The sequence below is a fragment of the Chlorocebus sabaeus genome, chromosome 1 (assembly GCF_047675955.1).
Source record: "Chlorocebus sabaeus isolate Y175 chromosome 1, mChlSab1.0.hap1, whole genome shotgun sequence".
Lineage (NCBI taxonomy): Eukaryota > Metazoa > Chordata > Mammalia > Primates > Cercopithecidae > Chlorocebus > Chlorocebus sabaeus.
Window position 1 is genome coordinate 119,591,120 of NC_132904.1, and position 13,671 is coordinate 119,604,790.

Below are 13,671 nucleotides of genomic sequence, written 5' to 3' on the forward strand. Positions count from 1 at the left end.
CCAAAGTACTGGGATTACAGGCGTGAGCCACCGCACCCGGCCCATTTAACTTCTTTAAGACTGTTAAAAAACAAGCTGCAATAATGGGACGAGAGAGGACCAGGCCTCTGCCGAGGGTACTGAAGGAGGACAGATCCAGTATGTACCCTATGCCTGTTGCCACCATGGATTTATCTAGAGTCCCTCCAGCTCAAAATTCACTTCTCTGATGTGTTCCCTGCAGCTTTCCAACAGAGGTGTCCACCAGCTGCACCTTGTTCATTTTTCTGCTGTTGTTGCATCACAGTCCACAGTGAATATTTGTATGTCTTAAGACGGGGAGCTCCTTGCTGAAGAGACCTTGTCCTGATCATCTTTACAGCACTGTCTCCTAGCACAGTGCTGGGTACATGAGAGTGGTAAATGGAATTGAACTGGAATGCCTTTTCTTCTCGTTTCTGCATATCTTGAGTCTATCCAGTGTCAGCACAAAAACCTTGTTGTTGTTAAGACAGAATTCTGTTACTGGTCCCAGAAGGAGATGACATTTCTGCATTCTGTGTTCCCATAGCACTTAATACATACTATTGAGAGTTATCATTTTTCTGCTTTTAAATATAGTTATTTATGTTGAATCTTACTTTCCAGATTCTAAGCACTTTGAGAGCAGGATCTTTGTTTGATTCGTGTCTGTCTTTTCCTATAACCCACAAAATGATGCCTTGCGTATAGGATAATAGCACCTAGCATTTATATAGCAGTTAAAATGTGACAGATGCTCTTTCCATACTTCACATTTCTTTTTCTTTCCTCCTTCTTTCTCTTTCTTTCTCTTTTTCTTTCCCACTTCTTTGACTCCCGTCTCCTCCTCTTCCCCCTTCCCCCACCTTCTCCCCCCCGCTCCGCTCTCCCTTCCTTCCCCTCCCCTTTCCTCCCCTCCCCTCCCCTCCCCTCGCACAGTGCTGGGTACATGAGAGTGGTAAATGGTAAATGGAAATGGAAATGGAAATTGTAAGCGGTAAATGGAATTGTCACTGGACTAGCTGTCTTGAGTGAATGGCAAACAGTTGCTTATACAAATTCCCTTCTTTGCAGAGTTAAGGCATCTTTCAGTCATCGATGCCAAGGCAAAGTCATTCCAAATCCTAGTTTAGAGTTTCTTTTTCACGGTTTCCAAAAGACAGTTTCATCTGTTAGTGGCCTCCCCTTCTCCTCCCTCCCGTCTCCCTTCCTTTCCTCTCCCTCCCCTCCCTTTCCTTCCTTCCCTTCCTTCTCCCTTCCTTTCCTTTCCCTTTCTCTTTCCTTCCCTTTCCTTTTCCCTTTCCCTTTCCCCTTCTGTTTCCTTCCCTTTCCCTTCCCTTCTCTTCTCTTCTTTTTTTTTTTTTTTTTTTTTGAGACGAAGTCTCACTGTATCGCCCAGGCTGGAGTACAATGGCACGATCTCGGCTCACTGCAACCTCTGCCTCTCTGGTTCAAGTGATTCTCCTGCCTCAGTCTCCCAAGTAGCTGGGATTACAGGTGCTTGCCACCAAGCCTGGCTAATTTTTTTTTTTTTTTTTTTCTTTTTTTTTTAGTAGAGGCGAGGTTTCACCGTGTTGGCCAGGCTGGTCTCGAACTCCTGACCTCAGGTGATCCACCTGCCTCAGCCTCCCAAAGTTCTGGGATTACAGGCGTGAGCCACCACACCCGGCCTCTTCTCTTTTTCTTTCTTTTTCCTTCCTTCCTCCCACCACAGTCTTCCAAGTAACTGGGACTACAGGTGTACACCATCATGCCTGGCTAATTTTTTTTTAATAGAGATGGGATCTCACCATGTTGCCCAGGCTGATTAGGAACTCCTGGCCTCTTCTCTTTTTTTCTCTTTTTTTTTTTTTTTTTCTTTTGAGATGGAGTCTTGCTCTGTCTCCCAGGCTGGAGTACAGTGGCGCGATCTCAGCTCACTGCAAGCTCCGCCTCCCAGGTTCACACCATTCTCCTGCCTCAGCCTCCCGGGTAGCTGGGACTACAGGCGCCCGCCACCGCGCCCAGCTAATTTTTTGTATTTTTAGTAGAGATGGGGTTTCACCTTGTTAGCCAGGATGGTCTCGATCTCCTGACCTCGTGATCCGCCCGCCTTGGCCTCCCAAAGTGCTGGGATTACAGGCTTGAGCCACCGCGCTTGGTCCTCTTTTTCTTTCTTTTTCCTTTCTTCCTCTCACCACAGTCTTCCAAGTAGCTGGGACTACAGGTGTACACCATCATGCCTGGCTAATTTTTTTTTTTATAGAGATGGGGGTTTCACCATGTTGCCCAGGCTGATTAGGAACTCCTGGCCTTTTCTGTTTTTCTTTCTTTTTCCTTCCTTCCTCCCACCACAGTCTTCGAAGTAGCTGGGACTACAAGTGTACACCATCATGCCTGGCTAATTTTTTTTTTTTATAGAGATGGGGGTCTCACCATGGTGCCTAGGCTGATTAGGAACTCCTGGGTTTGAGCAATCATCCGGTCTCAGCCTCCCAAAGTGCTGGTATTACAGGCATGAGGCCAACCCGCCGGGTTCCGTGTTGTAGACTCTTAACCATTGTCTTGATGATGATGCTTGTACACATAACGTGATACGAATCTTGTTGGATGCACGTAGTTTGATATTTATTTGAAACCAGTGCACAGTTTGAAGATGACCCATTGTTGCTTTCTTCTCTGCCATCTGAACTGTTTTCTAAGCTATGGGAAGGAAGGCCAGAGTGGGGCGCCAGAAAGGAGGCCGTCCCTGATTCTGGTTCCTGAGGCTCCTGGTTGGTTTTCCTTGTTGTAGTTCTGGTTTGGAAGTCAACAGTGCCATCTAGTGGCTTAACTTGCAAATATCAGCTTAGAATTATTTTTCTGAAATCCTGGTACATGGCCTTGAGTCTGGGAGCCCCCTTTATTAGTTTAAAATTTTGATTACCAGGGGGAGGATGGGGGGGGGGGGAACTAGGAAGAACCAGCTCATCCTGGCTCAGCGGGGTCAAGTGTGACCTCTGCTTTGAAGAGGCTGCAATGCTGATTGTGGTTGGCTTGGTTGAGCCCCGTTGACTGTTGTAAGTGGTGTGTTCTCTTGCTGTGTAGACCCCGCCTCTGGAGCTGTGTGGGCTTTGGAATTTGAGTTACAGTCATCTGTGTGCTGCCTACTGTGGAGTGACATTTGTCCCAGGTTGTATATAAGAGGATGCTTGATGCATATAACAGGCCAGTTCCAAGTAAGACATCTCATGAGTTAACAACATTGTAGAGAGTTTGGTTATGAGGAGTTCGTAATAGGCAAGTCCATCCGAGCTGGCAAAGTGACAATGATGAGCAGCCACTGCATAGTGAACAAGCTGTAAAAACGTGCTGCATGGAAAGGAAAGAGCAAAGGATTCCCTACACAGTGAGTTCTGCCGAGCAGCTGGAGGCTTTGTGTACGGCGCTGTTCTGGTTTCTGGTGTGTGTGGTAACGTGTATGGTTTCTTGTGTCTGTGTTTGAAAGTTGGATGTAAATTGCTTTTCAGGTCATTTACTTCTTGCTGGAAGAATGGAACATAAGAGCATGTGGTAACTGTAACCACAGAACTCGTGCTTTGGCTGAGAGTGTACAGACAGTGGAGCAAGCACTTGCTCTGCAAGATTGTCCAGTTTGCGTTCTGCTGGGCATCTAGGCTAAGGAATATCCTCTGTAGAGACCAGTGCACCTTAGTGCAGCAGATGATCCACCAGAAGAAGGAGAAAATGTTGGGTATGTGGTAGCCTTGGTTATAGTGACATTTATGGTAATAGGGATTTATTATTAGTAGAACCTATGTAAAGCAGAGGTTGGCCAACTTTCTGGTAATAAGGATTTATTATTAATAGAACCTATGTAAAGCAGGGGTTGGCCCACTTTCTCTGTACAGGGCCAGATGGTGAGCACTGTGGGCTTTGTGGGCCTATGGTGCCCACAACTCTGCCTTAGTTACTCAGTTCTGCCTTCACCACTCAGCTCTGACATGGTAGCAGGAAAATAGCGAAAGATAATATGTAAATGTAGGTGTGGCTGTGTTCCCATAAAACTTCATTTCTGGACACTACATTTAAATTTCACATCATTTTCACCTGTCATGAAATATTCTTTTTTGGATGTTTTTTCTTCCAACCACTAAAAAGTACAAAAAGCATCCTTAGCTCACGGGGCTGAGCAAAAACATGTGGCTCTAGGTTGAGCCTGGAGTTTCTAGTTTGTGGACTCCTGATCAGATGGCTGGAGTATTTAATAATAATTAATGAAAATGATTTGTTCATCAGCTATGTGGGCAGTTAGTGTCATGAAGTGTCTGATAAGCTTTTCTCTCCGTGGAGTAAAAGGAAGGGCCATTCTTTCCCATATTACTATAAGATATGACCTCCCAAAAGAACTCTGCCTGAACTAAAGCTGTGTAATTATCTCACCTACAGTGCTTTAAGGTGTGGGGTTCCACCCTTTATTCCTTCTTCTATTTCTTATCCTCCTCAGCCTCCCCCGGAGGCAGAGTAACAGACTAAGTGACCCCAGACCCCATCCAGCCTTTTGCCTTACTGGGGAAGCAGAGTAGGTGACTCCTGGCCCCATCCAGTCTTCTGTCTTACTGGACTCTCCCTCCTCCCACACCTCTCACACCCTTCCCCCAACACCCCACCCAGTCCACGTCAGTGGTTTGAGAGTCTCTGGTGGGCTGAGGAGAATGGGATTAGAATCCCATCAGAGAGAGGAAGAGGAGTGGGTAGAGAGAATGCTGGAGGCATTTGCTGGTGGTGGTATATATAGCCAGGGAAGAGCGTGGTAGCAGGGCGAGATGGGCCTCTTCTGTTTTGGCTGGCAAAAGACAGTCTGCAGGTGTGATGGCCGGGGATTTTACCAGCCTTGTGTCGTTTCTCATATGGTCTAACTGTGCATTCTCCATGCTAGACTTACTTGGGGGAACTTGTATCTTTAAAATTTTGTAAGCCCATGTCTTTGTCTAGTTGAAGTCTAAGTGACCTCCCCCAGGGTTGAGAAAGAAGCTGAAGTTAACGGTTGATATCCTGTGTCTTTCCTCAGCAGCCAACAGAGCAGTCAGCAGAGCAGCCACGATGATGATTCTAGCAGGTTCCTGAGTCCTCGAGCGCGGGAAGAAAGGTAAGGTCCAACTTGGAGGGCGAGATGGGGGCAAAGAATAGAGGGGGTGGGGTGGAATGTTTGAGGAAGATTGTGCCTCTGCTGTGTGCAAAATAAAATGTGGAAAACTGAAGAGGAATGAGAGAGCCTCAGACCTCTGTGCTTGACTGATTAGAAAGACGAAACTTTCACCCCAGAAAGGAAAAGGGGCAACACAAAGGGGCTGGTCTGGAGGCTTTTTGTGTTCAGCAGAAGAAGTCAACATGTGGCAAACCAAATAGGTTGAAAAGACTTCATACTGAGCCGGGCATGGTGGCTTACACCTAATCCCATTACTTTGGGAGGTCGAGGCGGGTGGATCACTTGAGGTCAGGAGTTCGAGACCAGCCTAGTCAACATGGTGAAGCCTCATCTCTACTGGAACTACAAAAATTAGCCAGACACGGTGGCATGTGCCTGTAATCCCAGCTACTCCGAGACTGAGGTAGGAGAATCGCTTGAACCCAGGAGGCGGAGGTTGCAGTGAGCCAAGATCGTGCACTCCAGACTGGGCGACAGAGGGAGACTCTATCTAAAAAAACAAAACAAAACAAAAACAACAAAAACAAAACCTTTCCAGTGGAGTTAGGACTTGAGTCATGCCCTATAGATTGGGTACAATGTGAATCAGGAGGTGAAGGGCATTTTGTGCCTGAGGAAGTTGCATAGCCCAGGATGTCAGGTGTCGGATGGCGTCAGATGGCAGCAAGGTTAATGAAAAATGAGGCGGGATGTCTGGGATGCAATGAGAATATAGAGGCTCTTCAATGCTTGGTTGAGGATGGGAGATACAGCTAGCTAAGCTCTCAGTGTGAGGACCAGCCAGCGCCTGCTTCACGCGGTGCCTGTGAATGGTAGACAGTGGTGGATTTGCTGTAGCAAGTTAAACTTCTTTGCCTACAGAAAGCTGATGGTATTGATGTTAACTAAAAGGAAGTCTCTGCTGGCCTACTGCGGAGGCTCTGCTTTTTGTCTAGCTCTGTTTATCGTTTTTATCAACGAGCTGGGTGAAAAAGCAGAAGGTGCTTTTACCACGTGTGTCAACTTATGGTGGACCCTCTGCTGAGAGGGAGTAGAGGACACTAAGTATGATGGAATCAAGATTTATTATTATTTTGAGTAGAACAATGGGTGGAAACCAAGGAGATGTTTTCTTTTTAATGGAAATGTGTTTTTTTTTTTTTTCCTTAGAGTCTCGCTCTGTCTCATAGGCTGGAGTACAGTGGTGCAATCTCAGCTCACTGCAACCTCCACCTCCTGGGTTCAAGTGATTCTCCCACCTCAGCCTCCAGAGTAATTGGGGTTAGAGGCATGTGCCACCACACCCCTCTAATTTATAATTTTAGTAGAGACGGGGCTTCACCGTGTTGGTCAGGCTGGTCTTGAACTCCTGGCCTCAAGTAACTCACCTGCTCCGGCCTCCCAAAGTGCTGAGATTACAAGTGTAAGCCACCATGCCCGGCTCACTATGAAGTCTTGAAATGTCTATGAAATATGATATTATCTTGTATATTTATATTAGAAAAGATTTATTTCACAAGTGTAGATTTGCCACAGGGAGCCTAATTTGATAGGATTTCATGTGAAAAAGAAAGAATATTTTTATTTTCCAGCCAAATATGAGCCAATAATATGACACAACTACCAAATGATCTTTGAAAGTTTTTAATTCATTCATGGGAGCAGGGTGCATGGATTAAAAGAAAAAAAAAAAGACGTCACTGTAATCTGTACCAGTATGATCATATTTCATGTATTATTCCAGTTCTTTGGAAGTGGATACTGATGCATTAGAGTCCAGAAAAGCATGATTATATGATAAATATATCATTATAATATGAGTTGGTTGTGGCCCTGCACGGTGGCTCATACCTGTAATCCCAGCATTTTGGGAGGCTGAGGCAGGCAGATCACTTGAGGCCAGGAGTCTGAGACCAGCCTGGCCAACAAGGGGAAGCCCCGTCTCTGCTAAAAATACAAAAATTAGCCGAGCATGATGGTGCACGCCTGTAGTCCCAGCTACTCCAGAGGCTGAGGCAGGAGAATCACTTGAACCCAGGAGGTGGAGGTTGCAGTGAGCCAAGACTGTGCCACTGCACTCCAGCCTGGGCGGAAAACAAACAAACAAACAAACAAACAAATGAAAAAAACCAGTTGGTTGAAGGAAAGAGGTTTAGCTTGGAAAAGAGATTTTTGGATATCTGAAAGCTGAAGGAATAGAATCGGAGGGTTAGAAGTCAGTGAGAAGGATTGCAGCTTAGGATAAGAAAGCGCTCTTCCGTGATAGAGCTGTACTCACTTGGATTTTCTATCTGAGAACTGAGAACTAAGTGACTAACGGGTGGGGCATGTGTACAGTGTGGATATGCTGAACAAAGGGATGATTCACATTCCAGGCGGTACAGCGAGCGATTTCATCGCACTTCTCAGGATGACACGTAATGTGAAACTGATGAACTGTTTATTTCCATTTAATATTTTCTTTTCTTTTTCTTTTTTTTTTTTTGAGATAGGGTCTCTGTCACCCAGGCTGAAGTGCAGTGGCGTGATCTCAACTTACTCCAACCTCTGCCTCTAGGGCTTAAGTGATTTTTCCCACCTTAGCCTCCTGAGTATCCAGGACTATAGGCACCTGCCACCATACCTGGCTAATTTTTGTATATTTTTGTAGAGACGAGGTCTTGCCACATTTCCCCAGCTGCTCTGAACTACTGAGGTCAAGTGACCCGCCTGCTTCAGCCCGCAAAGTGTTGGTATCACAGGCGTTAGCCACCACCCCACTTAATATCTTCTGACTACACTTGACTGTGGGTAACAAACCGCAGGTAAGGGGGGACTACTGCAATCTCTCCCTTTCATAGGAGTGTTCAAGCAAAAGCTGGGTGCTGTGTCAAAAGGGATTTCGTTCTGGTTGAGAGAGTGGAACCTCTCTAGTCCTTATTTCTTTAGATTATAAGGTCTTGTGAGTTCTGCCCTAGTTCTCAGTTTTGTGCCCCCTATTAATCAAAACAGTTCAGCCCATCGATTTAGACCCATGTATATGGAGACATGGCACTCCCAAGGAGCAAAGATGAATCGTTCTTGTCAAGATGCTTAATCAGGTACGATCTGATCTGATGGCAGTTCTCTCAGTCCCTAGAGTACCCTCCACTCTCTGTGCAAAGCTTTCTAGATTGCAGCAATCATAATCTCAAAATTAGAAGAGGCCACAGAGGCCTCAAAATCTCAAAATTAGAAGAGGCCACTTCCCTGTGCTGTGCACCAAACATCTCCAGAAGTATACTGTCCATTTCTGAGCGTGATGTCTTTGGCTGTTCTTCTGCCAGTTCTATGATTGACAGTTCCTTAACTCACTTTATATTATCTCTGCTGCTTGGGGCGTTCCTGGAAGAGATGAGTGGTGCTGAGACGCATATACCCTAATATGTTTTTCCCAAGGACATAGCTGCTTGCTAACTAGAGAGAACTCTGCCTTTTGTTTGGTATTTGGGACTTTACATTGATATAAATTCTATTCTAACTTCTCCTCTCTAACCGCTCACTCCTCCCACCACAGGAAATGTTACAAAGGTTCTCCCATCTAAACCTCTGCCCAGAAAAACTCTCTCGATTTCTTCCCTGGTCCGTTGTTCCCATCTTGGCCCACTGGCAGCCCCCTAAGCTCTTGATGGTGGATGGAGATGTTGTTTTGCATCAACTCACTTTGGAGAGTATGAGGAACAGAGAGAATGTGGTCAGAAGTATGCTTCCTCTGGCGGTCCCTGTGACCGGCCCACCCCACCCACCCCCAAAACCTCGGAAATTGGCTCTAGTATGTGTTCACTCACCGTCGCCCTTCTGAAGAAAGTCTTTGTTCTCTTCTTGGCTGCTGGGTTCCTTCTCCTGGAGAGAACAAGTTTCCGGAGCTCAAATTAGTCTCCCAGGCGCAGCTCAGAACTAACTCACACTCTGCCCCTGATTCTTCCTACCCACTTGAGAGTCTCCAGGTGTTTAGGACTTTGATCTGTGATGTTCTGACCTGGAGTGAGATTGGAACCCTGGGGAGATGGGGGCAGTGGTGGGCATCTGGCCTGTGCTCCTCGTTCTGGCCCCCTCTGAGGGACGGTGCACCAAGCTGTGAATGGCGGCATTTCCTGCACTGGTGCGGCCTCCCTGCAGTCATCTTTTTTACTCTTCGTAATGCCCCTGGGTGGCAGGTGGAGCTGCTGGTATTGTCACTGACTGAAAATGATCAAGGATGAGGTGGATATTATGGATTTTTTTTTTCTGTGGTTGCTTCTAATTTTCCAAACCACATCATCAATTGTACCGTGAAAGATTGTTTCATAGAGCAGGCAAAAAAATTAACATTGATTTCTTCTACTTTAAAGATTCAAATTATAATCTTTCAGTACTGGATGCACTTTCAACTGGTTTAATGAAACATTGTTGTTGTTTTTTTCTTGTTTTTTGGTAAGGTTCGGAACGGTTATCATTAATTTAGAGACTACATAGCTACCCTGCTATACACAGCAGTGGGTGGAATGCTTTCATATGGTATTCAAACCTAAGGATTTCTGAGAAAGGTTTTTTCCTTATTCACATTGATGCTCTGTCCTGAAGGAAAGCCTTTGGAACCATGATAGGAGTAGAGGGTAGGTTAAAGGACTGTGACATACATTTGCTGGGTGGGTGTGGCATGAGCGAGAAGGGTTGATTTTTATGAAAATGTGTTTATTAGGAAATGGAGATTGTCTCAGAGATAAGAATAATTCTTCCAGGTTTCCAGTAGAAAGCAAAATAGGTAACTTCCCCAAAGTGTGTGTGTAATGCAATACAGGACATTAATTCATTCTTTTTTTTTCCTTTTGAGACAGAGTCTTGCTCTGTTACCCAGGCTGGAATAGTGGCACGATCTTGGCTCACTGCAACCTCCACCTCCCAGGTTCAAGGGATTCTTCTGCCTCAGCCTCCTGAGTAGCTGGGACTGTAGGTGTGTGCCACCATACCTGGCTAATTTTTGTATTTTTTGGTAGAGACAGGGTTTCACCATGTTGGCCAGGCTGGTCTAGAACTCCTGACCTCAAGCAATCCACCTGCCTCTCTCCCCCAAAGTGCTGGGATTACAGGCATGAGCCACTGCACCCAGCCTAACTGTGCATTTGTAAAGGCAATTTACTTAGTGTTACTCAACCCTCAACCTTAGTTACCTCCTTTGTAAAAATTTGATGTCCATTGGATTTTCTTGTAAAGAATACACGAGAAAACAGTCGTAAAGAGCCATTAAGTAGGTGCTTGACAAATGGTAGCTGTTCGTGCTCTGATTCTGGCTATCATAACATTTTACTCTCAGTTTCCTACCAGATCTTACATTCTTCTGTTCTTGACAAAGCCGGGCACCATGGCTCACCCCTATAATCCTAGCACTTGGGGAGGCTGAGGTGGGTGGATTGCCTGAGCTTGGAAGTTCGAGACCAACCTGGGCAACATGGCAAAACCCTATCTCTACCAAAAATACAAAAAATTAGCTGGGCATGGTGGCATGTGCCTGTGGTCCCAGCTACTTGGGAGGCTGAGGTACACGATCCCTTGAGCCTGGGAGGCGAAGGTTGTAATGAGCCTCGATTGTGCCACTGCAGTTCAGCCTGGGTGACAGAGACCCTGTCTCAAAAAATACAAATAAAAATAAAAATAAAGAAAAAGCAAAGACAGAATGAAGGTGTAGAATATTGAGCATCTGCAAATGTCACACATGCATACTCCGGATAAATAAACTAAGTTGTGCTATTTCCCCCTCAAGAAATTGATTCTCTTATGGTGTGATATACCTACAAATAAGTATAATAGAATGTAATAGTTGACTTAAGAAATTATGTATAAGGTAATACAACTGAAGAATTTTACAAGCTGGGTGTGGTGGCTCATGCCTGTAATCCCAGCAATCTGGGAGGCAGAGTGGGGTGGATCTCTTTGAGGCCTGGAGTTCGAGACCAGTCACCAACATGGCAAAACCCCATCTCTATTAAAAATACAAAGATTAGCTTGGTGTGGTGGTGTGCACCTGTAGTCCCAGCTACTCAGGAGGCTAAGGTTGGAGAATCACTTGAGTCCAGGAGGCAGAAAGTGCAATGAGCTGAGATCGCACCACTGCACTTCACCCTGGACAACAGAGTGAGGCTCTGTCTCAAAAGAAAATGAAGAAGTTCACTAAGTGCTTACTATGTGCTTAAACCTGTGTAGTAAACTTTGCATACATTTTAAAATATAATCCTCTCAACAGCCCTATCAAGTACATGCCATTATCTGCATATTAGAGTGTAGAAAAACCAAAGCTTGGGGAATTAAACTTGCCACAGAGAAACACAGCTACTGTTTGGGGTGAGGGCAGGGGTGGGAGGGTTTCCAGAAAACTCCACGGAGGGGGTTGTGCTTCAGCTGAGAACTGCAAGAGGAGTAGGAGTCTGTCACATGGACAGCATTTGCAAGCGAGGGAACAAGATGTACATAAGCATGGAGGCGGGAGAAAGCAAGGCATGTTCAGGAACCACAAATACTTCAGTGTTGCTGCAGCATCATATTCTAGGAGAGGGGTAGTTAGTGAGTGGCCAGGAAAGGCCTTTGGACAGGTAGGCAAGTGCCTGGTCATGCCACGTCCTGCTGTAATAAGGAGTGAGTGTTCTTTATGGATGATTGGAAACCACTACATTATGTTTTTTTGTTTGTTTGATGTTATTTTTTTAGAGATGGAGTCTTACTCTGTCACCCAGGCTGGAGTACAGTGATGCAATCTTGGCTCACTGCAACCTCCACCTCCTGGATTCAAGTGAGTGTCCTGTGTCAGCCTCCTGAGTAGCTGGGATTAGCTGGGCGTCCGCCATCATGCCCAGCTAATTTTTGTATTTTTAGTAGAGACAGGGTTTCACCATGTTGGCCAGGCTGGTCTCGAACTCCTGACCTCAGGTGATCTGCCTGCTTTGGCCTCCCACAGTGCTGGGATTACAGATGTGAGCCACCGCACCCAGCTGCCACTGAGTCATGTTGAGAAACGGAGTACCCGTGTGTCTTAGTTCAGGCGGCTATAACAGAATACCGTAGACTGGGTGTCTTGTACATCACAGAAAATTATTTCTTTCCATTTTGGAGCCCGGGAGGTCCAAGACCAAGATGTGGACATTCAGCGGGTGGTGAGGTCCTGTTGTCTTCATAGACAGCTGTCCTCGTGCTGTGTCTTACATGGTAAAAAGGAGAACTCTGGTCTAGTGAGCCCCCTTATAGGGGCACTAATTACATTCATGAGGGCTCCATTTTCATGATTTACGACCCCACCTCTTAACACCATTGCACCGGAGGTTAGGATTTCAACATATCCAGTTGGGGGTGGGGCACCAACACTGAGTCTATAGCACCAGGTCACTCCCAAATATTCCTGTGAGAAAAATCACACCTGAGAGGTGTTCAGAGTTGAGTCCTAGCCCCTCCAGGGCTGTGGAGGACGGATACCTCCCCCAGGGGCTCTCTAGGCTGGGCATGTGGGCATGGTGGATGCCAACCTGGATAACCTGTGACCCAGCATTAACTGTCTGCCTGGCCCTGCTGTCTGCTAGGCAGGGATTCCAAGATGAAGATGTGGTCTCTGCTCTTGAGTAATTCTTCAGCCCCATGACTTAACGTGGCCATCAGGCATCAAGAACAAGGCCATGTGGGTGATGACACGTGGGAATGGAGGTGTGAACCTGGGGAGCCGATCTTCTCCCCTTGCCACCCCACGGCCCCAACTGAAAGCTTTGGCCCTTCTCCTCCCTGCTTGCCACCCCACGGCCCTGACTGAAAGCTTTGGCCCTCCTCCTCCGCTGTCACACTCAGTGAGGGGGAGCCCTACCCCAGAAGTGTATCTCACGAGAGCATCAGGGACACGGTGAAAGGGTGATGCTCAAGGGAGACAGGAAGAGAGAGCAACATAAAGAAGTGGCTCCATGCCCACGGTGCACCCTGGTCAGCAGAGGAAGGAGTGTGGGACCTGATGGAAATTTGGAGCTCAGGGAAAATGGTGGGGGGGCTTTACCTCTCTTGTGTAGCCCCTCAAGATTGACCCCTTGATGGCCCAGGAACAGCAGGTGCTAGAGGAATGGTATCCATGTGGGCATGGAAATGAGGCAGATTCTGGGGCCACTGGACCAAGGGGAGGGAAGGGCTCATCAGCACCCACCCAGGGAGCCTGTCCATTTATGTTCCCAGATAAAGGGTCCTAGAAGAGTTAAAAAAAAAAAAAAGAAGAAGAAGAAAAAGAAATCATGCCTGGCCTGTAGTTAATGTGTATGTGCCTACTAGTAGTATTATCATTAAAATACTGGGTCGAGGAGGTAGGATTTGAGGAGCAGAGGTGGCAGTGAGTTTAATTTAGACATGTAGCGTGAACTACTCGTGGAGTGTGCCAGTGGAGAGATACACTGGGCCATTGGCTACGCCGTTTGAAGCTCAGGGGACGAGACTGAGCGTGCTAGTTTGGCAGCCACCACTATGGAAGAGCACAGCAATGAGAATGTAGTTGAGGCAAGAGTCTTAGGATT

At 46.4% G+C, this 13,671-nt stretch overlaps 1 protein-coding gene across 4 annotated transcripts in view; it reads left to right on the plus strand.

Annotated features, from left to right (window-relative positions):
* GRAMD1B (GRAM domain containing 1B) overlaps nucleotides 1-13,671 on the plus strand; it is a 269,444-nt gene that overhangs the window by 116,967 nt on the left and 138,806 nt on the right. For 3 of the 4 annotated variants that reach the window (XM_038005068.2, XM_073021867.1, XM_008021276.3), the window contains exon 2: nucleotides 5,030-5,107. In XM_038005068.2, the coding sequence (XP_037860996.1) occupies nucleotides 5,030-5,107 (78 nt within the window). The remainder of the gene's footprint in view (nucleotides 1-5,029; nucleotides 5,108-13,671) is intronic. The other variant, XM_038005062.2, reaches the window with a different exon arrangement.